The following is a 27,104-nucleotide window of genomic DNA, read 5'->3' as shown; positions in this document are numbered from 1 at the left end:
AAATTATAGCTGCTGCTCTCCAGCTGTGAGCACGGCACTGAGGTGCCTTGTAGCTATACCCAAGGCTGAGTGGCCATGAGATCTGCCCAGAGCTCTGTAGCTGTCTTCCTTAAGAAAAACAGGAACAGATCTAGCATTCATCAGGGCTCAGAAATTTACTGCTAACATTGTGACTCTCTTTGCTCCCTGCCAAGAGCTTCAAGAAAAATAAACCGAGCTACTGTAAGACAGCAGCACACGAATTGCRTAAATGTTATATAATACATTACAGTCATTAAATGTTAACTCACTTGAACCAAAACACCGGTGTACTCCAAAGCACATTTGTTATTTGACAGACGTACYTTGCGTGAGCTGTTACAGCTTTCAGTCAGATTTTGAAACAGGTCCTTACTGATTTCCTGAAAGACTAACAGATACAACACCTGTATTTTAAAGCTACAAAGCAAATAACAAGAGTCTSCTGTGAATTATCTTGAAAAATCAAAGGTACTGTATCTCTTTTAAACAGCTCTGCTGATTTCAGTGCCCTAGAGAGGTTTAAAGATAGTTGCCATGAGCCAGTTCCTCTCTGCTCAGGGGAATATTTATACTGGTGTTTTGGGAGGAGTTATCACAGTGTGCACAACCAAACCTGCAAGAAAAACCCACACAACCTTCGTTCAGTCACAGCACGAGCTGCATTCATGGCGTCTGCTGAGCGAGGAGGCCTCGCCTGGCTCTGCTGCACCGAACAAACCGCCCCCGAGACCGAAAAAGCAGAACGAAACGAAAACCACCGGGAGCAGAGCCAGCTCTCTTCCCTCCCCACAGCTGGGGGCTAGAAATAGCTCCTAGACTAACCGTTTTCCAGCTTCCCCCACTGCCTGCTGAGGAAGGGGGCAGGTCCCTGCTCACRGCAGGGCCGTGAAAGTTTAAAGCCAGGCAGAGAAGATGGCTTTGTGCAAGGGCCCTCTCCCAGGCAGGCTGCCCGCGTAGGGCGGCTGTGCTGTCCCTAGGCACCCTGGCTTGGATGGCTGCAAAATGCACAGAGAGGAAAGTCCCCAGCTTAACTGGGCTCATTTTGATTGACTTTGGGGAATCGGTTTATTCTAAGGACAGACTCTCGAAGCACTCACATGAAAGCCCTGGGCGACGTTTGCAGACACAGTGACATCTTGCCACAGCAGCAAGCACACATGGGCGCCTCACTGTCACCGTCTCCCACCAACTAGGTGACTGCAGCCAGTGGGACTGGAACCGCCGGCTCCCGCTCAGTGGCACACAGAGAGCCCAGGAACTCCCGCCCCGGCTCAGGACATTGCAACACAGGCCGCAGCAAGCCCATCAGACCATCAGTTTCCACTGCAGCTTGAACGCCAGCTGACCCCACCAAGACAAGGCTGGTCGCTCAGTGCCTCCGTGCTTGGCCGAGTTTCAGAGGAGCTAGCAGCAGCACAAGCCTTCGCTTCCTGGGCTCAGCGTCTCCTCCAGTGCTAGTTCACCCAGGGCCTGGCGCAGGAACAAGACACAAGCCCGCCCAGCCCTTTCCCAGATGGGTGGAGGTGGCGCTGCGCAGAGTGCTCACGTGATGCCAGCCGGTGACCAGTGTAGCTGCGCCCACCGCCCTGCGCGGCACCCGTCTGTGAGAGGAGATGGCTGCAGCAGAGAGGGCTCTCCCCAGCGCTGCGTGTGGTCCAGGAGGAGGTTAACACCCACTCCCACAGGGCAGGATGCTCTGCGGTTGCTGCACAGTGGGTTCACCCCCCCACACACACCCCAGGGCGAGCCCCAATGGCCCTAACTGGTGAGGATGAGATCAGATATTCCAGTGGGTTGAAGGATCTCAGTATCTGCTGCTGAAATCACCCAACAGATAGACTGGAGGGCAGAAGGCTAGAGTCAGTTGGGCTGGTTGGGTTTTTTCTTTTTTCTTTGACCCACCCACAGCCACTTCTCTGACTTCCTCCTTTCTAACCCCAGCCGACTGCATAATAGAAATAGGAAGAAAAGACCAGAGCATATTGCAGAACTCCCGATGACGGCCTTTTTCCAGCCAATTAGAGGAACTTGAGACCCAGTTGAGATCAACCTTTACTGCAGCCTGAAACACAGGAGCCCAGGAGACAACTTGATGCCAGGTGAATATGATATCTTCTTCTTGGGAGGAGGCAGCTGGGGGGCAAGGAAGTTTGCATCCTCGTGGTGTTTCCAGTGAATTTCCTCTATACTGCTTCATCTAATCTCTTGAGAAGTGGACACTTGCGTCTTTAAATGTTTATCAGAGCTCAGTGCATTACAATAGTGCTCATTCCTTAGTCTTTCAAAGGTGATGGTAGATCTAGCGTAGCCTTTGCAAAGAAAGGCTTGACTGGTCTGTAACTTTTTTTGCTTTTGGAGGTAGAAGTAAGCTTGGAACTGCAGATTATTACTGTAGCAGAGGGTGTCCAACCCAACAGAGCATCTTCATCCCCCTCCTGTAGGCCTGGAAACTAGAATAGAGAGGGTACAACTTGCTGTTGCTCTGACCTGAGGAAATGGCTGCTGAGGAGACTCATAGAGAAGCATAGGGTGCATGGCTGCCGCTGCAAGCATGTGTAGAGGGAAGGGCTGGGGCTGAGGGATGCGATGGGAGTGCCAGCGGGAGCAGAAGCGGTGGGGTGGCATCAGCTGCCCATGTAGGAACTGGCGATAGAGAAGCCTACGAGGGCTGATCCAGCTTTAGAGCAGATCCACTTTTGCCCCTGGTTGGGATGAAAGGAGGATTTGCCCCAAGCTTGAGAAATCTCCTCTTAGGGCATTTGTGGGCAATAGTTGCCATCTCGGTGTCTTGGTGGGGTCCTGCATTTCAGAAAGCGAACACAAGACATTTCTCCCTTCTGGGCTGACTCTGATGCTAGCATGCAGATACTCACAAAGCGACTGCAGGAGGTAACAGCTCATACAGGAACAAGGAACTAACTCGAATTGGCGMCCAGCAGCGCAGTGTCAGCGCCACGGGGGTCTGGCCGCTGAGAAGTTCAGCCTTGGTATTGCCTCCGACACGTGGGAATATGTGTGCAAATATGAATGCAGGGACCTTYCCCAAGGTCCTACACTCCACGCAGGGCAGAGCAGAGGCCACTGGGCTCGGTGGAGCCCCAAACTCCGGAAAGCACACATCCTTCCTCCATCGCCTCTCGTACCAGGGAGTGAGCCCGGCTTTGCTGTAGGAAGGGGTTGGTAGCAGTGCCGCTGGAAGCCAGATTTACGTTTCATCGGGACTTGCTAAATCAGGGCACCTTTGTCTACACGAGTTCTGAAAGAAGAGCTAGATGAGGGGACAAGACCCTTGCTCTGGATTTTCAATCAGTATCAGCATATAATTTGGTGTCAGATGAAGGGGGAGAAGAGCAGGAAGGGGCAAGACCTCCTATTCTGGAGACACTCGTGCCCCAGAGCAGGCAGGCTGCCGCCTGGCAGAGGCTAGGAGGGCGATAGGCCGCTGTAGGCAAACTAATTCTGGGCGAGAGCAAGTCCTTTGCAAAGTCCTCTTTACATAGGCAAAATTTTGCTGTCTAATGCAACAAAGAAAAACATTAGGGTATGTGAAATATAGTCCAAGTTTAATGGAAAGACCAGAAAAATAAGTCATTCTTAATTTTAGCATCAGGCTGTTTAAGACCATACTGACTGCTAGTTTTAACACATTTGAAAATGCCACAGACCCAACTCCCAGCCTCTCAGGCAGATGAAAAGCAAATGTGTGAATGTTCTCAGAGGTATCTTGCCCTGCAGCTCATAGAGGCTCATATGACTTCTGAAAAGCGTGTGAAAGCTGTGAACGTTGTATTGCTCTGCCATAGTTGTCACATCCTACTTTGCTAAGTGTTTTTGCACTTTGCCTGTCCCCTCCATCCCATTACTATTTCTACCACAAATGATTTCAGGGTGCGCAAGAGCTTGTTTTTGCAGAGAAACAAACAGTTCACTGTGCAAAAGGCTGGAGGGGACAGTGGTGTCTCCTGTCACTCCTGCACAACACAACACCAAGACCTGTAGCCAGCGATTCCCATATGACCCCTGGGCTAGGATCACGCTGCAGTGAAGGTAGCTCAGGGCTAGCGCCCTGGGCTGGATGCTCAGCTCTCGTGGCCTTTGCAGYGCAGCAGTGGGGGCTGGTGTCCAGGGAGGAGGCTCTATCATGCACGTACACAGGGTTAGGGACAAGCAGCCCAGCTTGCCACTGCTTTGCAGGGCCATCACTGAAAGGGGCAAGTGATGGCTGCCAGGAGGAGGCTGCAAGGCTCACGTCATTCGAAGAGTAGCTGGAGACGTGAGAAACAGTACCGCTGCTCCCAAATGTCCACCTAAGGCTTGAGCTGCGAGATGGCACATGCCAGGAGGCTCAGAAAGTGCACCAGAGAGCATTCATCCCACGTGCCGTTCCCCTAGACACCCTGGGGCAGCTGGAAGGAAAACGCTTCTCACGCAAACACGTCTTGAGAGCAAGCAGCTTTTTGTGGCTGGCAGTTTGGCGAGGGATGCTGAGCAGTCATCGCCCCACTTTTCTAACCTGTGCCTGGGCCAGAGATTGTGGTGGGTGTGTAGGAAATGGCAGATGCAGCTTGAAGGACTTCTATGACTTTAGGATATTTGTCCACATAGCAACTTGTGTACCTGTAAGAAGAGAACAGGGCCTCAGCATAGCAGATTTAGGTAAATACATCCCTGGTTAATCTATGACAAGTGCCACAGGACTTCAGCACCAGTGGCAAGAGACTGGGATTGGTGATCCAGGCAGATCCTGCAAGGCCCTGTATAAGAAGGTACAAACTCAGATTTTCATATGCATCCATATGTATGTGTAAATCCATACATACAAATACATATTGTATGTATATATAAGAACTGGCATGTTGGTGCCTCAGGCAGAGGGAAGCCCTGTGTATGGCTGGCTGCCTTCATGGGAATTTTTAGAACTGTACAATTAAGCGAAAGAAGAAATGGCAGCAGGAGAAATAACATCCATGGTCCCTTCCCCGCGATACACCACGCAGCTTCATTATATCCAGTGCACAGAAGCTGGGGCCACTCAGAACGAGAGAAAAGCAGCACAGTCACTGCTTGTGACACCCAACGTCTCCATCGCAGCAGGATGGCTGTAGGGTGGCACAGTGCCAGGGACATATGCAAATATGAGAGCACTGAGGAAGCATCCCAGGAGCATCAGCATTGTGGCTAGCAGCACCTCACCATTACAAGCAGATGACACAAGCACTCCAAGAGGCTTCCTCAGATACTAGCCATGAGATTGCAGCCTTCCACTTTGCAAGAAAACATTGCTATTTAGCAATGCAGCAAAGGAAAGTTGTGGCTAAAAGACTGCAAGACCCAGCTCTGTTTTTGAATGCCTGTCTATTATTTATAGCAGTGAGATTGCTGCGAGTCTCAACATTTCTTCTTCAGATGTATTTATAGGTCCTCACTTGTTTCTCTGTGTAGTGCGGCACTCACTGCAAAGAAACCTGCCCTGACCTATTGCATTCACCAGACCGCAGGGGCTCAGAGACATCCCAGCATTGCAAGATACTTTGTGCTCCGCTGAACCCAGCGCCTCTGTAAACGCCAAGAGGTACAAGGTTTGCTCTCTACCTGCAGCCTCCACCAGCCTGCAAGACAACAGCACCCAATCTTTCCTTGTGTGCTTCCTCCGAGGTTGCCTTTGGATTTTCTGGCTTGCAAACCCTCTAGGAGTGTCTTTTCACGTCTGAGCCATACCACACTTACAAAACACAGCGAGCGAGAGAGGCTCCACAAATTCAATACTGGTTGGCTCTCTGGTGGCTTCTCCAAAGGGCTCCCTGTGAAGCAGCACCCCAGTCCCAGGCATCTGTCACACATGGCAGCTGGAGCCACCCAAGGCACCGGCATGGTGAGCAGCTAGCAGCGCAGCAGTCAACAGTTTATACGTAGGACTCCAGGAATGGAGCGCAGCCTTTTCCCCCCACTGCCACCTCATAGCCCTGGCTGGGTGAACGTTACCTTGGACCTCCCCTTTGCCTCCACGGCTAGTGAGGCAGCTGCATCTCAGAGGTGGCCAATTTCAGGGCACATGGAAATGATTACACACACACCTCCATACAGCTTCAGGCTACAGTTTTCTATGACTTCTTGATATGTGATGGTACAGGTGCAGGTGTTTTAAGAATGCTTCTTCTCTGCTAGCCTCTAACACCCAGCTTTGCCCCCCAGCACCCGTTTGGCTGCTTTGGGGCACCTCTGCTCCATCATCTGGTTTCTCCCTGGTCTCTTTTGCTGCTCGTCCCCCTCTTGTTTTCAATGGCCATGGATACCACAGCACTGTCCAACCTCTTGTTCCCTGCCAAGGTGACTTGTGACCATCTCTTGGTGGAGAGGCAAGGTCCTCTGAGCAGTGTGCTGCTTCTCCACCTCGTTTGCAGACCTGATTTCCCCTGCACCCCTCCAGGCACTTGGAAGCCCCTTCAGCTGCCCCCTGCCACTTAGCAAGGCTGCTCTCTGGCTTTGTGTCCACATCCCCACTCTGGTACATGACTCCAAATCCCCTGGGGGCCACTGTGAGCAGAGCTGAGCACCTTCCCAGCTGAGGCCATGCTTGCTGACCTGCCTTGGGAGTGGGTGGTGCTTGCAGGAGGCTTGCGCAAGCCCTTCAGCCACTCTGCACTGCCCAGCTCTGGCTCAGGAGGAAGACAGGAGAAATAGAAGAACCACAAAAACGTGGTGTTTCAGTGTCACCCATCTCTACAGAGCCAAGGTTTTTCTAAGAGCTGCTAACAAACTTACAGCCAGCCCAGGTGGTATTGGGGCTGGGACCCTTCACAGTTGGCCTGTGTGAGCCAAATGCATGATGACTGTGCTGGATGGGGCTAGGACTGCTTTTCAAAAAGTGCCCAAGTGGAAGTGGCTAATCACAGAGGGGCTTTGATGTGAAGGCAAACCTAAAGCTCTGCAGTCTTGCTCCTCTGTAGCCAGGTGGACTAATTGCAGTCTCCCCACTTTGAGAGCTGAACTAGCCCATTTGCCCTCCCCCATACCTCCTACTACTTATATTTAAAAAAAAAAGAGAAAAAAAAAAAAAGAAAAAAGAAAAAAGCCCACGGGCAGACCACATCCGGGGGAAGAGTGTTTCCATGGAAGGGAACCGAGCAGGGGCACTGCGAACAGGGAAAAGCAGGGCACAACCCTGCAGCCCCCAGGCCTGGTACCCAGGCACCTTCCCTGCTCACCGCAGGCAGCCTCCGCTGGCCRGCAAATGCCCAATGGCTTTGTCAGCCACGGCCAAACACCCTCCTAGCTCTAGCACAAAGGGAGAGGCTGCCAAGGAATTCGGGAAAAGCTCCTTGTAGCAGCTGAGGGGCCATGTCTGGCAAGCGCAGTACAGGCACAGGACCCAGCGGAGGAGAGACTGCAAAGGCAGTTAGAGTAAATTCTTCTGGGGCCAGGCTGGGCTCGGTCTGAGCTGCCAGTGCAGGTAGTCAAACAAAAAACCTGTTTTACCCTTCTCTGAACACTGTAAGGAGGTAGACAAAAGCAGAAGCCCAATATGCTCCCTTTGAAAGTCACCCTGAATCACATCTACCCACATAAGAGTGACTAATTTCCCTCCACAGCAGAAGAAAAAGAAGCGGTAAGCTTTCTTCCATCATTCTCCCCTCGTATCAGGGTGCGCTTACATTCCTGTATGGGGGAAAAGAAACCCCTTTTAGGATTACAAAAGCATCAAAATCTAACCCATAGAACGAACCCTATAGTAGAGAATTCAACTGCAGCCAGAGCTGAGCAGGTGCCAAAGTTCCCATTTTACTTCTGGCGTTTGGGAGTTTTTTTAGCCCAGTTGTAACTGAATATTTGTTCTCTTTAATAATATGAACCTGTAACCATGAATCTATAGCCTCCAGCACAGTACATCAAGAGCCAAGCGTGAAGCGCTCGTAGGGTCTCAGTCCACCTTACCACTGCCATATACTTTGACACTGCAGCAGGAATTAAATACTTGGAAATCTTGGGCACATGGGACTGGAGGAGTTCATCCAGACAACCATGGGTAGTCCCCACAGTCCAAGTAAACAGATTTTTTTTTTAATCTCTGCCTATAAAGAAGGCTCCAGGCTTATGCAAGTTGAGCCAGACACATACCTGCACACAGCTACAGACGTGGTCCTCCATCCGAGGGAGAAAGCTGGCATTAGACATCCCAGTAAGAAGCAGGAGAGAGATACAACCGCTGTGAATCCTGGCAGGAGATAACTTATATGAACAAAGAGTGTTTTTTCCTTTTAACACTTGTTGTATTATCTACCTCTGCAGAGCAGCTAGACCTTGAGCTCATCATGCTCATGTAACTGAATCCTTTCACCTGAAGGGAGGTCTTCAGACTTCCCATATCTTTCAGAGCAGCTCCCAGCCTCTTCCTCCTCCCCCAGGCACCCTCCTACACCCTCCTTGCAGGATAGATATCTTCAACTTGCAGCAGCTCTGCCTCCCCTAGAGCTAGGTCAGCTTTACACACAGAAAAAAAACAGCAGGGGAACATGTAGAGGCCTTTACTTGCCCTTTTACAATAGTATTTAACCCGCAGAAACAAAGAAAAGAACCAGCTCAGCAGAAGGAGGCAAATATGGGAATGGTTTGTGGAAGTGGTGGAGCCTATTTAGGCATATTTAGGGTGTCAATCATGTGACTGCTACAGGAAACAAGGGAGGAGCTTCTGTGGGAAGCTTTGCTCTTTTCTCCTCTCAGCACTGGTAGCTCTTACTCAGAGAGAAGCAGTTTTACTGCTCCCAAACCCCCTTCTCTTCTTTCAGCAGTTGTGGCTTACTGCAGGGCTGGGAAGCTTTCTGTGGCAGGGGAACTACAGATGTTAATCAGCAAGTGCTTTTCTAAATTAGCAGAACTACATCACTTGCACTCAATATTCTTTTAAAAACTGCGTGACTCTGAGCCACTGCTGTTAGTATTTTGCATGTTTTGGAAAGCTAAGAAAGAATTAGAGGACTGGGCAAACATCGGTGCTGTGCTAGTACGTCAAGAGGAAACTGATTGCCCTGAAACACTCCCAGCCACTGACCCTGAAATTAGTCCAGGTGAAACTCATGGCAAAGCAGATACAAGGAACACTCAATAACAAATGAAAACATTAAATACAGTAAAACAGAATGATAAATGTAGTTGTACAGAAAGCTGGTCTTACCAAGAAACGCGATGTTGCTGCTGGACCTTTCAAGTCTGGCTGTGGAAGGTAACCATGCTGAAGAGGCATATTGAGGGTGCCCAGGCTGCATACACAATGCTGCCCATGCTCACCCTCCATCACAAGCAGCTGGCCTTAAAAAATGAGTGATCAAAGTTAGCGCTCAGGGCTGTGTACCCTGGAGAGAGGGGGGTCCAGTAGGCACCTACTCTCAGCTCTTTTTTAAGAGCTCTTACCTGTTTTCTGTAAGTTCAGACAGTGCTGGTGGAATTTGGAGGTGACACAGATGTGTCTGGCCAGCTAACAACTCCAAGTGCTGATCACGTTCACTGAATGGTAAAGACCATACCACAACATGGGCTCAGTTCAACCTTGCCATGATGTTTAAAATAGCAACTCAGGTTCCTCTATTCAGAACAGGCTGCAGGTTTCCCATTTTGGGAAATCAGTAACTCAGGGGAGAGCCAAAGCCTCACTGCTCACATAGCCCAGGCCACCTTGGTCGTATCACCCCATGGGCAGTCTCAGGCAGAAGCAAGGCAGCATGGATGCCGGCAGGACTGGGCTGACTGCAATGCATATTTGCTTCACGAGACTTACCTTTTGCAAGACTGAGCCCATTGCCAGCTCCGTGTGGTCTTCTAACTGTCCAGCCCTGCTGTGCACACTTCAGGGAGGTTGTTGGCACACTGGAAAAGAGTTACAGTAGTTACTGTGGGAGACTGAGGCTGTTCAACCTTTCAGTTTAAGAGGGAGATGATGAGGCAGTGATTAGATCATGACCTGTAAGAATCTACAGAGGCAAATGAGTTTTGATTTCTTGAGTTTTTTCAGTGATCTGGATGAACTGGATGGAGCTGGAGCCAGATCTAGGCAGACCAGAGGACGGTGGGACTTTTCAACTGTGAAGATAGGTGATGCCCTTAAAAACTTACAAAATGGTGTGAGGGATTATGTGGCAGCTGGGCCATGTCCCCTGGCACTGCCGGGGGACCAGGTGGGCTTTACATCCAGATCAACTCTGCCAGAAGCAATGGTGGAAGCCACCCGATGCCACAGGAGACAGGTTTGCTAAGGGCCAGAACGGTCCTGTCACATCTGCAAGGCCCCCTAACCCATCTGGGCTTTACTTTGCAAACCCCACTTTGTGAGAGAAAATGACACCTATCTGTCACCCTCCCTGTCTGCAAATATTTTACCAGACTCCTCTAGCTCGGAGAGTGCACCTCTTCTTTCTACCCTCAGGAGAAAAGTAGACCTTTTTCAGAAAGACACTCTATAGTTGACTAGTGTCATTCTTGACCTGCAGTACTATTTATGTGTCGGGTATCTTGCAGTGGCTGATGAGCTAAAAAAAAATCATGATGCCTCAGAAACAGAGCTGGGCAGCCATATATACTAGTTTGGCCTTAATGCCTTTCAAAGATTTCTCTTGTTTTCTGGTTTCCTTTCTATTTGGGGCTGTTAAGTTTGGTAGCTGTTAAGCTCAGCCCTCTGTTTAGCAGAGTCACAGGGCAGGGCGGTCAGAGTTTGCAGGGAGCGTTTGTTTGTGGCTCAGGGCAATGTAAGAGCTATTTCAAAAGCAGTGACCTGTTTTTCTCATGCTGTGTCTTATACTTCTAAAAAGGGCGGTGTTTATTGTCCCTTCATGCTTTTTTTATTCCTTTTTCTTCTTCTAACAAATTCCTCTTTTCTTACTTCTCTATGGAAGTCCATGCTGTAAGGATGGATGCAGCTGTGCTGGAACACAACTCTGCCCGTTGGCTATGCTAGCAGGAAGCCCTTATAAGACATAGCTGCATTAATGAATGTGATTTCATCAACACCATCGTAAAACACTGTTCCTTCTGCCGACTAAGGTGGCCATATGAAAGGTGCAGCCTCATATTAGCCCTAGAGTCCAGCCAACATGGTTTTAAAATGCAACTTGCTCCTGCCTCAGCACGTTACAAATGGGAGCAGCAGACCTCCACCATGTCCTCCGATACAGCCTGGGATGCTGCATTCTGCTCTCTTTGCAACCAGTGTTTTTGGTGATTCCTGAAAACAATTTAGCCACCTTTATGGATGGCATAAGTTTCTTGGTTCAGGAGACATGTCTCTCAGGGCAAGAAGTGGACAGTGTGAGCATCTAGGACAACTTGCACTAGGAAAATATTTATGAAGAACAAGATCTCTATGGTGCTTTAAAACACTAGAGTAACAGCAGGAGTGGTGGCTCTGGATAGCAAGTGGTTGAGGGGTTTGGGGGGGCACTGGGGAACATGTTGGGAAGTTCTGCATACTTGTAGGACCTGTGCAATCCCCTCCATAGCCCCCTGGGTCAAAACTCCACACCCATGGCATCACATCCTGTCCTCCCCCTGCAGAGCAAAGCATGATACAGGACTGATGTATCAGTCAACACCCAGTCCTTCCTCCTTGCCCTGTGCTCTTGTGCAAGAGATGATAGCCTGTTAATAGCCACACTGGCAAGCTGAACTCTGCACAAAGCTGGTGGAGAGAGTCTCTCCCCTTCCCTCTGTTGGCCTTCCCAAGCAGACAAGAGGAGACAGGCATTCCTAGGACACAGATAATTCATGCCATATAGCATACATGCCACAGCAGCACTGCACGGACTCATAGATGTGCCTGTCCTCCTGGCTGATGCCATTGGCAGGCCAGGGAGAAGGCTGAGGCTGGTGGTCGCAGCCCTTGTGGGTATGTTTGCCTGCAATCATCCCTGTAACTCTCGCCAGGACGATGTGGCAAGGTGTCACACAAGAAAGGCCACCAAACCTCTCTGACAGGAGAGGACCAGGCTCAGAGACACATGGAGGCTCCTATGCCCCAGTAAGAACAAGGAAACTTTCTGGATGGTTTTTTTTGTGTGTGTGTGTGTTTGCTGGGAACCTGTGTTCCGTCATGTCTCCTCCCATGTTTTTTTCTTGGGGGGGGGCACTCCTTTTTAGGGGAGGAGAGCTGGAGAGAGGGGTGCAAACCTGGTGAAATCTGACCTTGGCAAAACCACAAGGCAAGAAACAAAGTACTCATGCAAAGTTTCTCAATCTGGATTCAAAACTGCATCATTTCCTTTAGCATGAAAAGCCTGACACTTCCCCACCAGCTCTGCCCCCATTCCCTCTGCAGAAATGAGCCTCCTTTGGAGCTGCCTGGTCCTGGGCCATGGCCAGCCGCTCCCTGATTTTCCTCCCCGAGACTCCCCACTGCCCTTCTCCCGCTGACAGCCATGCAGAGGGGGAGCACCTGCAGTGCCTGCAGAAGGGCGGTCAGGAGAGGGGAGGTCCCCTCCTCTGCTCAGTTCAGACACCCTTGCGGTGCAGCCCACGCGGCATGGCAAACGCTGGGCACAACCTCAGCGCAGGAAGTTGCAGCCTCAGGGCAGGTGCCTGAAGAGGTGCTCAGGGTGCAGCTGAGCATGGGAGCACAGAAGAAAACCCCCCATGCATATGGGGATGCACATGGTCAGAGCCAGACCCAGGGGCACCCGAGTTGCCCGTATCAACTCTGAAGCACACATTTCCCTTGTAAATGACAGTGGCTAAGATAGAAATATCAATGGGTTAAATTAGGGCTTGAATTTACTATAATCTATTGCAACCACATATATGCCATGTAAAAATAATATCCAAGCAATTTCTGCTTACTGTGAAAGCTGTCAGGTGTGCAAAGGCAATGCACCAGCCAAAATCGCAGGGCTGAATCCAGATGGCTCTGAAATGTGTCACCCATCCTTCAGAGCAGCAGGACTTTCTGCAGGGGAAGAGAGCATGTTTTTATCATTTTGGCCTTTTTGACTAGTTCAGCTCATTTAAAGTTAAATCAGGTGACAGTGTGAAAGCAGGGTGGCGGTGTATATTAATACACTTTTCTCCAATTAGCTAGCATATATTGCTAGGTAACCTATAGAAATGCTCCTGTTCATCTTGATTCTAATTTCCGTTCAAATATAGCTCAATGTAGAAGCTGAAAAAACTCTCATCTGATAAAAAAATAAACATGTCATTGGACATGTTCCAACATTATATATAAAACATATAAATTTACTATTCGGTAAATAATTATATTAATTATTAAATGATAATTAGTAAAACTATGAGTTATTTATTAAATAAATGTATGTATGAGAGTGCATGTATGTATGCATAATAAGTCTGGATAGATAGTACGTCAAACTATGCAGCAGTTTAACTAAATGTGTACAGGCACAGTGTATGTTCTTGCTTTACTGACTTCCACATTTAGTCCAAAAGCTATATTTAACTGCAGATCAACTTATTTTTGTAAGACATGAGCACGGCCATCTGAGTCAGCCCACACACCCATTCAGGCACGAGGCACAAACCTCCTCTCTGCCCAGTAGCAGATAAGGGAGGAGTGGTATTTCCCCAATATGCTGTCCTGGTTTCCAGGCATCATCTGTTCAGGGGCTTTACGGTCACCAGCAAATAAGAGACCTTGGACAAGTAACTAAAGAATGCAGATAGGGTCTTTTATCTTTTATACAAGTCTTATACTTTTATAGAAGTCATGCCTCAGCAAGGTCTTTCAGATGGCATGAAGATCTGCAGTAATAGCAGAGGGGACAAGTGGGCCGTCTAGGACCTGGGAACTCTTTTGCATGCCCAGCGGCACGAACTAGGCTCTCCAGAGTGCTTTGGTGGGGCTCTTGGGCTTCCTGCGCGGTCTGTGAGCAAGCACAGGCTCTTTGCATAAGCGGCAGGGTCAGGCGGTCGCTGCACTGCTCCTGGTGGGTTGGCTCACTCAGGGCGGTGGCCATGTCACAACCTCAGGCACTTTTCCCCAGTTGGGACGGCTGGGTTTTTGCAAGCCCAGGAAGGGTGCATCCACCTGGCATGAGCATCACCATGAGGAAGAGAGACCATTCCTTTTCAGACGTTTTTCTATATGCTTTGAAGCGCTCCCTTCCCTGCAGCTCCCATGTGCCAGGCTGTCACAGGGATGCTTTTTGTCTTTCAGAAAATGCCCTGTGACTGCTACCTCCGGCTGCTGGTGGTGACCTGGGTGCTGCTGCTGTCAAGCAGAGGTGAGTCTTACCTGGCCTTCCTTGCCATCTTCCTTTCCGGCATATTATGTAGGCAGGAAAACAGCGGCAGAAAGGGAGAAACCCAGAGACAGTGGCGTGAATGTGACACTGAATGCCATGCAGGATCAGCCCTACCCTTTCCGGCATCCCATGTGTGGCAGCTCCCAAGGACTAAGAGTTAACTTGAGCCAGCCTAGCTGCTCCCAGAGCACAACCAGCAGGCAAGCAGCTCCAGTCCCAGCTCGCTAGCCCCTCACGCTCTGGGGCAGCTGGCGGGTGCACACAGCTCACAGTGTGGTGCCAGCAGCTGCGTTGCTAGGTTGGAAGGTGGCATTTTGCCCCTCGGATGCCGAGGGACAGCAATGCTGGCAAGGGCTCTGACACTGCCTCTGCAAGGGCTGGTGGCGGGTATAGGCAGAGCGAGCTTAGGCCAGCAGGACAACATGGGTGCCTCATGCTGGGTGTCAGAGCACCCTGTGGCTGCCACCACTGTAGACCAGGTCTCTCTAGGGGTGCCCCAGCAAGCTGTCTTTTTTTTTCCCCCCTCTTCATTTCAGCTTTTGCCATGGAGTGCCCCAAGATCAAGGTGGGGACGTGCAAGGAATGCATCCAGTCTGGCCCTGGCTGTGCCTGGTGCAAGAAGCCGGTAGGTCTGTGTATCCTCTCGTGCCATCAGCCTCCAGTGGGCAGCTACCAGTAGGGTAGTACCCTGCCCACTCTGCTAATGGGGCCATGCCCTGTGGTGGCGGGAGAAGACAGCATCCCAGCCTCTGCCCCACCATCTCACCCTGGAACAGAGGAGCTCTGGAGGCAGAGCACAGACTGGCAGTGAGCTAGTCTTTCCAATCTCTCCCATCTTGCCTCAGGTCCAGAGGGAGTGACCCAAGGCTCAGCAGGCTGCAAAGGAAGGAGATTGTGGCCCTTGTGCCCATGTTGCTGCCAGCACTCATGACCATTTGGTAGGCAGCAGGAGCAACTGTCTGTCCTCTGCCAGACGCTACTGCACACTCACCTGCTCTGTAAGAGCAAAATGGTTTTTCAGGCCCTACCTGATAGAGGAGGCCAAGAGGGATCTGACAGGCAGGACCTCTTCAACTTTACTTTCTCCATCAATAACTCTAAGCTGTGGCAGACCTAGTCTGGGAGCTAGATCATCTCATAACATATCTGTTTCCCTCCCACTCCTCTGATTTTTCCTGTTGATTTTGCAACACACAGAATTTCACCAAAGCTGGAGAACCAGACTCTATCCGCTGTGACACCATACAGGAGCTGGAGCAGAAGGGATGCCCACGTGGTGACATTGAGTTTCCAGTCAGTGAAATTAGAGAGACAAAAGCCAGTGCCTTAAGCAACAAGATACAGCTGACTCCACAAGAGGTGCACCTGAAATTAAGGATAGGTATGGTTTGTCTGGCATCCATAATGATCTTTCAGCTCATTCCTCAGTTTTTGCCTGGTTGCAACCAGAGCCGGCCAGTAGCTGTTGCATATGTTACTCAATGAGAACTGAAATGGCTGATATCAAGAGTTCATCAGTGTAGGGAACTTAGTGACTACCGTAAGCCTGAGAAAAGGTTAAAAGTCCAGCAACAAACTGAGAAGTTGTCTACCTTGAGTCAGTGACTGAATTTGTGTGGATGGGGAAGATCATCTGACACAAAGTATAGAGGGGAAAGGAGGATGCAAGAGAGGAGAAAGACGTGCTCAGAGAAGGCTAGAGCCCCAGAAGAAAGACATGAGTGGGGATGTGAAGACAAGTGACAACTCAGGGAGGACAAGGATGGAAAAACTTGCCTTTAGCTTAGACTAGGAGGTAGTTTGAGAAGAGTGCAAGAGAGGCAGGATTGCGGAGGTCTAAAGCAGAAGCGGAGAGGACACACCTGGCAGGCCATAGACACAGTGCAGTTGGAGATAAGGTGACACAAGCAGAGAGGCAAGTTGTGGTCTTCTGCAGGCTCCAGTGTGGGTCTCTTTTGTGGTGGGAGCAAGTGAGACCACCAGGAGGGAAGAGCTCCCTGTAGACCCCAGTGGGGAATCAGGGAATCCTAGACAAGACAGCTCTGTTACTGCAGTGCGAGGAGGAGAGGGCTGCAGGAGGAGGAAGGTAGGTTTCTTTCAGAAATGGGCAGAGTCCTGAAAGCAGAAGCAGAGAGGATAAATGAGGGCTGGGTCACAGGCAGCAACCGTAGCACCAGAAAGACAGAAGTGCTGAGATAGGAAGTTGGCTGAACTTAGGAAGGAGAGACAGGGTTTGTAGGAGAGGGAATTGGCCTGGCTGGGGCCATGTGCTGGTGAACTGGAGCTGGGGAGAGGTGGGAGGCCAGAGTTTGCTAGGGGAGTCAAGGGAGTAACTGAGTGAAGCCCTGGAAGGGTAGCACTTGGATGGGTGGCAGAAAGGACTAGAGATGGGGCAGCCAAGGTAAGTCAGGTATGACAGGGGCTAGTGGGTGACTTGGAGCCAGGCAGGACTGAAGGCAGCACAGCGAAGGGATGCATGAGCCAACTGAGCAGCAGAGCAAACCCACCTGAGCTGAAGGGTGCTGGTGAGCCAGCCTGCAGCTGATGAGTTTCAACACAGAAGCCACAGTCACTTTGTCTGGACTTGCTCTTTGGGCACCTGAATCCAATACCCTGAGGAATAAGCAGCAGGAAGCTAGCCTGGGGGCACAGATGGGCGGCAGGGGAACTCTGTGTTCACACTGCCCCTTAACCAAAGCACAGCAGCCTCTGGTCCGGTGATGGACCTGCTCCRCAGGCAGGAGAGAAACAGCCGCTGATGATGACAGTGGGAATTTTCAGGGGAAGGAAGAGCAAGATAAGAGTCATAGAGAAAGTTGATAGGAACAGGAGGGAGAAAAGAGAACAGCACAGGAGAGGAGAGCTGTTTGACAGAGCAGATCAGCAGGCAAGGGAATCAGAAGGCCAGACATCTCCAGCAAGGCGCAACGCAGGGGAGATGGGAAAATCTTCCTGAGAGAGGGTAGATGAGAGAGTGGGCTCCCCCAGCAGCAGGGCTGCCCTGCTACCTGTGCGGGGACACAGTAGCCTGCTGCAGGCCATGCTTCCTCTTAATTTCCTCTTAAAGCCAGGAGGCTCCAATGAGGGGTATGAGATGGGGTGAGACATGAGACACAGCAGAGCATCTGACCTTGGTGTTGGGGCTGTGGTGTCTCTGTCCTGCAGGCCAGCCTGCTACCTTTCAAGTGAAGTTTCGTCGTGCCATGGGTTACCCCATTGATCTCTACTACCTTATGGACCTCTCCTATTCCATGCTGGATGACCTGGAGAAGGTGAAGAAGCTGGGAGGAGAACTGCTTCGAGCGCTGGAAACCACCACCCCCTCTCGCCGCATAGGTGGGTGTTTCCTTAGCATGAGGACCTGGCATGGCCTCTTTTTGAACCAGGAAGAGCCATAAGACCAGAGGGGAGCACAGGGGCAGAGTGGGGCACAGGCAGTGGGCAGAATAACCTGTCCTCCGCCAGGCTGGAGAGTCCACCAGGGCAAGGGATGGGCCATTTGGGAACTGTGTGTGGACAAATACCCAGCTCTCCATATTGGTGTCAAGAGGTGGCCCGCACTGCCCTGCCCTGCAGGGACACACACCCAGTCTCTGCCCACTTCTCCCCCTAACACTGCTTGTCTTGAACGCCCTAGGATTCGGCTCCTTTGTGGATAAGACAGTGCTGCCCTTTGTGAACACGCACCCAGAGAAGCTGCAGAACCCCTGCCCAAACAAAGACAAGAACTGCCAGCCTCCCTTTGCCTTCAAGCACATCCTCTCGTTGACTGACGATGCCGAAAAGTTTGAGAGTGAAGTGGGGAAGCAGTTCATCTCTGGAAACCTGGATGCTCCAGAAGGGGGGCTGGATGCAATGATGCAGGCAGCAGTGTGTGGGGTGAGTCCTCTCCTTGGTGCTGTGGCCAGGGCTGCCCTGTATCCTTTTCACTGCCAGTATAACTGCCCGACAGACACGAGGGATGCTTAACCGTGTTTCAAGGCCTGTCCATCAGGAGTTGGCTCTGTCTCTCTCCAGGCAGACTCTGGAGACCCATTAAATTTTCAGGCCTGTAATCCATGCAAAAACCCCAATTTAGTACTAGAGCAGGTTATAATAGTGGGATACAGAGGAAGTCTCTGAACCGCGGAGAGCCTCTCCCTCTAATCTGTAACCTGCCTGCTCTGTTCCATTTGTCTTCAGCTGTGCACRTGGCTGATGTGAGGGTTTACTGCGCTTTGGAAAAGGCCATGCATTCGCATCAGCCAGAAATGAAGCCCAAGGCTGTGCCATGCCTGGCTGGCCCTGTCACACACCTCTCCCCCCCCACCCAACCCCTGTTCAGGGACAGGTTTGAGTGCTGTCTGTGCTGCTTTCAGGACTTGATTGGCTGGCGCAACGTGACCCGCTTGCTGGTGTATGCTACCGATGATGGCTTCCACTTCGCTGGCGATGGCAAACTTGGGGCCATTCTCACCCCCAACGATGGCAAGTGCCATTTGGAGAATAACATGTACAAAAAGAGCAATGAGTTTGTAAGTACCCTGGACAAGATGCAAGTTCGAAGTGCCATCCGCAGGGGCTGCTTGGTAGCTCCGCACCCTTTCCTTGTGTTGGCAGCTCATCCCATCCCAGTCCTGGGCACTGACCCTGCCTGTCACATCTGCAACAGGAGTTACCAGCCCTCGTAGAGGTCCTGGTAACTGGCCACTGGGCCATGGATGCAGTGTGCCCTTGAGTGGAGGTGCTGCAACTCACAGTGTTGGGCTCCCCTGCTGATGCTTCTGTGTTATTGCTGGGCATCAAGTGATGAATCATGGTTTGGGACCCACTATCTGGTCTTCCACATCAACAAAAGCCTTGAACTGACCTCCTGGGTAATGCAAGCAAACCAGACATCTGCATTCAAGAGGCAGCTCCCCTGTGCTTTGCCCCAGCATCATTCCCATAGATAGAAATGTCACATAAAAGCCTGCTATTGAGATCACAAGGTTCCTATCAATATAGCAAATCTAAAAAGAGCTGAGCTTGGGTCAACCTCCAGGCAGCCTCACTGCAACAGACTGTTGACCATACTGGGACCACAGAGGGGCCACATAACCAAAGATATTCTCTGTTCTGCTGATGAAAGAGTCTGAACTGAAAGCTGTCATCCTTTCCCTCACACAGGACTACCCATCTGTTGGCCAGCTGGTCCAAAAACTCGCCGAAAATAACATTCAGCCCATTTTTGCTGTCACTAGTAAAGTGGTGGATGTTTATAAAGTAAGTAGATTTTGACTGGTGCAGGTGCCTCACATCCTCCCCCAGGAGGACAAAAATGGCTATGTGTATTCTCCCACCACCAGGTCCTTGTATTGAGCCAAGTATGAGTTGTACCGTCAGCTCTGGGCTCCACTGTCAYGCATTAGGGGAGATGATTCATGTGTTTGCTGTCTTTTGGCAGAAGCTCAGTGAAATGATCCCGAAGTCAGCAGTGGGGGAACTGAACGAAGACTCCAGCAATATCATTGAACTCATCCAGGTGGCCTACAATGTAAGTGCTAAATAAAGACACGCTTTACCTGTCTGACAGGGACTGGAGCTGTGAAAAGCTCCAATCACATATCCTCATCATCACAGAACAGAGTGGGTAAGCCTGGGACTTTGAGAACAGGACATGCTCAGTCCMTCTGCCCACAACAAGCAATAAGTTTCAACATCTCCTTTCCAAGCCATGAAGAGGCAGGTGAAACTGCAGCTTGGGGTGCTTCCTGCCACCTGCCCCTGGAGCCAGAGGGACAGCAGAGCTTCCCCCACAGGGGAAGCCCCTGTATGGCAAGATGAATTGCACTAAACCAGTCTCTTCTTGGGCTAACAGCATTTTCTCCACCGTTTCCTCATAGAACCTGTCCTCGCGAATCATCCTGGACCACTCCACTCTGTCAGATGTCTTAGATATCAAATATGACTCCATATGCAATAAAGACAAGACAGTCTTGGATGAAGCAAGAGGGCAGTGTGACAATGTTAAGATAAATGATGAGGTATGTTCCCTAGTACTGGGAATGCTGCAGAGCCCATAGCACTGCTGGCATCTTCTCTTTTTAATGGCAAAAATCCAGTTTGTTGCACTAGACATTTTATTCATGTGAATTAAAGGCCAAGAGTGCCCAAAATGTTGTATTTCAGTATTTCCAAATCTAGTCATCATTAGACATTTTGCTGTAGTGCTGGCCAAAAACAAGGCCTAAAAGGGCACCAGGAGCAGACCTATGGAGCAGACCTCCTGGAGTAGGAGCGTAGCCCTATGACTCAGTGCTGTCTGACTGGACTGGCCAAAGCATCCAGTGGCATATGCCTAAATTGAGACTGTCTGCACTTCCTGAGGGGCATTTTTTGCATGTGAGGAAGGAGCTGCTGGGATCAAATGCAAAGAGGGCTGGCCCTCCACAATCTGCGCTCCTGTAAAATGCCACTTCCAGTCCTTCAAAGTGAGATGTTTTGGGAGGTGGTTGGCCCAGAGCCGAGGGATGGTGGGATCCTCCATTACTCTGATATGCACTGGATATGTGTGTTGATACCACTTCTCTGATTACTGAAGCTATCTGCTGACCTTTGGTGCTTTTCTTTCCTTTTTTGCTCTACATTTTCTAGGTCATCTTCAAAGTTAAGGTTACAGCAAAGGAGTGCATCAAAAGCCAATCTTTCACCATCCGACCACTGGGCTTCACAGACACTCTCACCGTTTACCTGGACAGCAACTGTAACTGCAACTGCAGTGAACAGCCTGACCCAAAAGACTGCAGTGGGAAAGGCAGTATCATTTGTGGGATTTGCAGGTAAACTCTGTGTCCTGACAATGCTATTTCAAATGCTGTCACAGTTAGGGAAGTGCTGGGAGAAGGTGGATGCACCAAGCCAAGGACAGCTGTGTGCTGTGCTTAGTGTCTCCAAGCACATTCGTGCCTGGAGAACATGAGGCCTGGTGAGGGTCCAGCAGAGATGTTTACACTAGATAGTCAGTCATGGCTCAGTTTTGAAGTTTTGCACCAATTTTCTTGTTTAGAGTAGCAGCTTAATCTCCCAGTGACAAGGGCAATTATGAGCTTACACCCTTGGTGGAGGCTTCACTGCTTTTCTAAAGATACCCATCCATCAAGCAGCAGCAGCTTTCTGTAGAAATCRCCATACAAACCTCATTTCCAGGCTGCAGTTCATGCAGGTTCTTAAACAAAGATAATTTTCACTTCATGGCCCCTCACAGACAGAAAGGAAAAGACTAGGTTTCCTCAGGAAACACTCAGATCTCCTGGCAAGCATTTGGAAATTATAAATATAATAATAATTTCCAGGCAAGCATTTGGCATTGTGAAAATAACCAGCTGGGACAGCAATGTTTCTGAGGTTTCCTACTGGTTAAGCACTGTGTTCGAAGACAGTTACCTCAACCATATGCTGGTGCAGATGCCTGGTGACTAGCTGCTTTTCGGTGAGGCTGTCCCAGATTTGCTCTGCTTTAGCCAAGAGCTTAAGCTTAGCCCTGTGTGTACATACCTGACCAGGGTGTAAGGACATGCTTACAATTCCAGGGCTCACAGAGCAGCATTTCTGGCCAAGCTGGTGGTTGGAGAACTTGGCACAGCAGGTTTACTCCTGGCACTGGCATTTCTTGCAGCCGCTGACCCAGACTCTCTTTTCTCCTTTGATGGCAGCTGCAATTCAGGCTACATTGGGAAGAACTGCGAGTGTGAAACCAAAGGCAAGACCAGCAAAGAGCTGGAAGGCAGCTGCCGAAAGGACAACACCTCTGTCATCTGCTCAGGGTTGGGGGACTGTGTGTGCGGGCAGTGCATCTGCCACACCAGTGACATGCCTGGCAAGCAGATCTACGGCACCTTCTGTGAATGTGACAACATGAACTGCGAGTTTTACAACGGCTCCCTATGTGGTGGCACAGGTGAGAGCCCTAGGACCAAAAGAGTAGCTCATTCCAAGTGAGGATGTGGTATGAGCTGGCAAAGCCTGACCAGCTCCCCCATGTTCAGTGCACCAGAGAAGATGGCTCTGAAGGACACCAATGCCTCTGTCTCTGTCCCCATGTATGATTTTGATGGCCCAAGCAGTGCTCTGTGCCAAACACAGAAAGACCGGGGCAGGGGGGAGCACTAGATTTGGCAGAGCAGCTCCCTGCAAACTGGTTCTCTATAGATACCTGCAGGATCTCGTTTGAGAGGTCTCCTAGCTCTCCTATGGCTCAGATTCTCTGAGTCCTGAAGGGCAGCACCAGAGAGTATGCCATACTGCAATGATTCTCTTGTTGGGGAACAAGTGATACCTTAAGTTGCTGAGACCGGCAGGAGTCCAGTCAGCCACAACTGCTGGGCAGGACATTGGTCTTCAGCCAGGTGAATGGTTATAGCTCCAGATGTGCCCCAGCTGTGAAGACCTAGAAAGACCTAGAAATCAGCTCTAAAAGTTTCCACTTTTCCTGCAGATCGAGGGCACTGTGACTGCGGCGAGTGCAAATGCAAATCTGACTACCAGGGTAGTGCATGCCAGTGCAAGAAGTCGACAGACGGCTGTTTGAACATTAACAGGAATGAGTGCAGTAACCGCGGGAAATGCCACTGCAACCAATGCCAGTGCAGAGGAGGCTACCAGCCCCCGCTTTGCCAAGAGTGTCCTGGCTGCCCATCACCATGTGGCAGATATGTGTGAGTGATGTGCGCGGAACCAGCAAGGGCGGGAGTCTACAAGGACAAGGGATCCTGAACATTCCTCCCTGGCCTGGCCTAGAGCAGGCAAGTCAGCATCTTGGCTGACATTATTGCTGTACGTCTTTTCCTCTTAAGGAGATGGTTGGTTTTGTATTGGTAAGTTTGGTGCTGTTAATGGCCAGCTGGTCCCTGAATGGTTGGACAGGAAAAGAGAAGCTGGCTGCACCTCTTTTACCTACACAACACCTCGCATCCCTCAGCCCTCTTCATGGAGAGCCTGGATCCATGGTTTCCCCTTTAAGTTAGGGCCACCTGGCCATCCCACTGGCTGTCATGCCTCCCTGAGTGGGAGGACTGAGCAGTGTGACTGGGCACTCATGAAGTGACTGCTCCCGGGGCTCCTGCCACTTCAGAGACAAGCCACCCTTGTGCATGTTTTCCAGTTCCTGTGTGGAGTGCAAGGCCTTCTTCAGCGGGCCATTTGAGAAGAACTGCTCTACAGCCTGCCAAAACATCAATATTTCTGAAAAGCCACAAGCAAAAAGCAGGCAGTGCAGAGAAAAGGACTCCCAGAACTGCTGGATCACCTTCCGCATGTTCCAGGAGGACGGGGAGGAGATATACACTGTGAATGTTGATCCTACAAAAGGTAGTCAAATGCTGTTCTTYATCCCTTTCTGCAGGCAGGTAAACAGAGAAGCTTGCTCTTGCCAGGGCCAGCTTCCCAAAGGCATGATCTGCCCAGGAGAGCAGGTTACAGGCACGTCAAGGGAGGTACTTGCCACAAACAAAACTGAGGAACCAGTGAAAAATCACCTCTCCCTCACCTCCCTCCACCCATCCAAACACAGCCCTGCACATGCAAGCAGTCCAGAAACCCACTAGATGGATGACTGCTAGGGCAGTGCAGAGGCCTGATTCATTCCTACCCCACAGGGCAGGTTCTCAGGCCTCCTGCTGCTGGTGGTTCTTCTCAAGCTACAGGCTTATGCTAATTCCTTAAAGTACTAAAGGCAATACATTTATTCTTTGAATTAAAGAGCTAAATCTGGACTCTGCTGAGGGACCACAGGACTGCAAAACCACGACTGTGCCCAAGGATTGCTGCTCTCTCCTGCAGCTTTGCACTCCCAGTCCATATCCCCTTTCTGCTGCTGCTGACTGCAAAGATCTGAGAGCCCAGGTCTGATTACATGCTGCTGAGCGCAGTCAGCACTTACTTGTGTTCTTCATGCAGCACAGAGATGCAAGCAGCAGCACCACAGGGAGTGGAGCTGACCTTGCAGAAGGCTGCAGTGAGATGCTGCTGTGTTTGTTCTGCAGAGTGCCCAGAGCCTCCCAACATTGCTCTGATTGTGGGCGGCACCATCGCCGGCGTGGCCCTTATCGGTCTGGTGCTCCTGCTAATCTGGCGGCTCTTGACAGAGCTGTTTGACCGCCGGGAGTACCGCAGGTTCGAGAAGGAGAAGTCCAAGGCCAAGTGGAATGATGTAAGAGACTTCTTTTCTGGTGATGGGGTAGAATTTGCAACAACAACTCTCTCCCCAGTTGTGGAGTTGCTCCCCTGCTCTCCCTGCCTTCACTTCAGCGGGGTCCCGTTAGGTACACCCTACTCACAAGGGTATGACGTGTCATTGACATGAGGACATGTGATGGGGTGGCCCCAGTGAGTTCATCTCAGTGCCCTGCCATAGCAGTGCAGCTAGAGAAAATAGAGAAATCTGCTAGCGAAATCAGAGAAATCCTTGTGGGCGAGGAAGGTACCACACCGGCAATACATGATGGCAGCAGCTGGGCTGAAAGGAGGAGCCAGGAGATCAGAACCAAAGGGAACATCCTCTCTGGCAGCAGCCACTGCCTGACAACATGCAGAGCTTTGCTGACCTGAGTCTTTGCTGCCACCCAGGCTTTGGGGGCTGCTTGGATCTTGCAGGGAGCTAGAGCAGCCTGTGGGTTCTTCTGCCAACGCTGTCTGTGCCACTTGAAGGAGGGTGGGGGCAGGCACCTCTGTAACGCTTGCTTGGACAGCCAAATGGACAAAGGCTGAGCATACAGAAATCCAATACAGCATCACAACACGTGCCTCTGATCTCTCTCTTTCTCTCTCTCTCTTCAGGCTGATAATCCTCTGTTCAAAAGTGCCACCACCACAGTCGTGAACCCAAGATTCAATGGAGAATGAAATGGGACAGCACCGGACAGCATTAGGATCCACCATTAAATAAGGAAATGTCAAGCTAAGGAAATTTCAAACTAAAGCTTCCACCTCTTATTCTTTAGCCTCTTGGTTTGTCCCTCTCTTCCAAGAGGTCACAAGTAAAAGTCAGGCTTTGGCTAAGGGATCACACTGTGCCTTTCTCCTTGCAGAGCTCATGCTAGTTTTATTAGCAGAGAAGGGAACAGCACAAACTTTGCTGTGGTTGGGGCTACAAAGTAGGATTTTGCCAGTGGGCACAGGCAATGGTTGCTGTGTCAGTCACCATCTGTCTTAACTCATGATGCTAATTTTGCTTTGTGGCAGGACCTTCTCACACCAAGCCCCCAAATCAGCTTAATGTACAATGCTTCCAGCTTTGATTCACAGCTGGGATTTCAAAAAATGCTGTTTCTCTTCTGTTTATCAGGCTCTGCTCCAAGGCTACTTTGTGCCCAGTCTTTCCCTGTTGTGTTGCTCTCCGCTGTGTTATGTTTGCAGCTCATTTCTAAAGCACTCACTGCTAAATTGATGTGGAGGGTCACCCAAGCTTGCACTTGGGTGCAACCTCTGGCAAAGGCACAGAGGTTACAGTGAGCTGATGAGCAAAAAGAGCTATTGAGTACTTGTGCCTGGAGATGAAGAGAAGCCAGAGAACATGCACTGAATCTTTTTTCCAAGTCATCAGCTGCTCCCCAGTGTTGTTCCACTCTCAGAGCTACCTCAGAGTCCTCCATATTTATAGTTGGGTTCCTGCAAGCTTTGCTTACCTCCATGAGGCCTTGAGCCCTCTGCATGACAGGGTGGCAAAGAGACAACTAGCTGAACTGAGAAACGTACGTTAGTAGCCAGAGGAACAGAGAACTTCAAACATATTGCTTGGCCATAGCTTCTTCCTCTTCCAGGGCTAGACCTCCTCCTTTCTCTACAAGCCCATCAAACACACAGGGGCCAGGCGTACAAAACAACCAACACCAATAACCAAAACAAAACAATACCAGAGAGCATCTCCAGTTCAGTGCTATTTCAAATAGTGCACAATTTATTTTTTTATTTTATCTTTTTTATGTTGTGGGTCATTCCTGTGAAATAGCTGTACAATTTTGCTTTCTGTTTCTGTTTTTGGAATAATTTGCTCATAGCTGTATTTGTATTATGTAACACCTCTGTCTGCTCTATAAATACATTTAAAGGTGATAAAAATAATATATTAAAGTAAATACATATGCCCTGCTATGAATCAGGTGCAAGGGCAGCAGCTGAAGTGCTCGTCAGTTCCATCATTGTTGCCAGCATCTCTGACAGATGTGGCACCTGGAGAATATGCTGACCAGATAAATAAGTTATTTTACACTAATTTTCGAACTGTGTACCAAATGGTACTCCCACGCAAGTCACAAATTGCTCACAAAATGATGCAAAACAGATCTTTTCCTTGCTGGCAGGTTATATACAAGATACCTTAAACATAACAGCAGCTGTACCATGTCAGATCAAAGGTTAATTTTGGCTATTTTCCTGTTCTTCAACAGTGCGTGTGAGTGAGCATCTAGGCAGGGTAAGAAGAGGGAAAGCATGCCTGACACTTCCCTCAGTACTCTTCCAGCCTGTAACTATTCTAAGCTCAGGAACTCCCTGACTCAGTGTAGCTCCCAAGCATTTGATAACATGCAGAAGATTTCTCTTGCACAGCCTCAAGCCTCTGCAGAGGTTTAGTATCTGTTGTAGTGTGCTTTGGTAGGAGAGGTCACAGAGCCATCTGCTGAATGATGGACCATCTCTCCCCATGCTGAATGGTGCTATACCCACCCACTCCTTCCCAAAACCACCAGGAGACATGGTGAGCAATATATGGAGCTGCTGGAGATGGTGCAGAGGAGAGAGACAAGCACATTAGAGAATTCCTGAGAAATGACTCAGCTATGCTGATTGAGCTAGACTGAAGTCCAGGAGAGGAAAGAATTGAGGCAGGAT

The 27,104-nt window shown here is 50.1% G+C and overlaps 1 protein-coding gene across 1 annotated transcript; it reads left to right on the top strand.

Moving 5' to 3' along the window:
• The first annotated feature begins 2,004 nt into the window (after positions 1 to 2,004).
• Positions 2,005 to 26,304, top strand: ITGB2 (integrin subunit beta 2). The gene is made up of 17 exons (XM_085312417.1): positions 2,005 to 2,120; positions 5,464 to 5,593; positions 14,171 to 14,237; positions 14,795 to 14,883; positions 15,456 to 15,639; positions 17,424 to 17,594; positions 17,896 to 18,137; positions 18,617 to 18,772; positions 19,407 to 19,502; positions 19,684 to 19,773; positions 20,123 to 20,263; positions 20,874 to 21,058; positions 21,932 to 22,176; positions 22,714 to 22,933; positions 23,380 to 23,585; positions 24,260 to 24,426; positions 25,053 to 26,304. The coding sequence occupies exons 3-17, from the start codon at positions 14,174 to 14,176 to the stop codon at positions 25,116 to 25,118; spliced, it is 2,322 nt and encodes a 773-aa protein (XP_085168543.1). The 5' UTR covers positions 2,005 to 2,120; positions 5,464 to 5,593; positions 14,171 to 14,173; the 3' UTR covers positions 25,119 to 26,304.
• Positions 26,305 to 27,104: the final 800 nt, after the last annotated feature.

Source organism: Rhea americana, unplaced genomic scaffold, assembly GCF_003343005.1.
Source record: "Rhea americana isolate MKP2758 unplaced genomic scaffold, rheAme1 scaffold_362, whole genome shotgun sequence".
In the NCBI taxonomy this organism is placed as follows: Eukaryota; Metazoa; Chordata; class Aves; order Rheiformes; family Rheidae; genus Rhea; species Rhea americana.
This window is presented reverse-complemented; position numbering and strand designations above follow the sequence as displayed.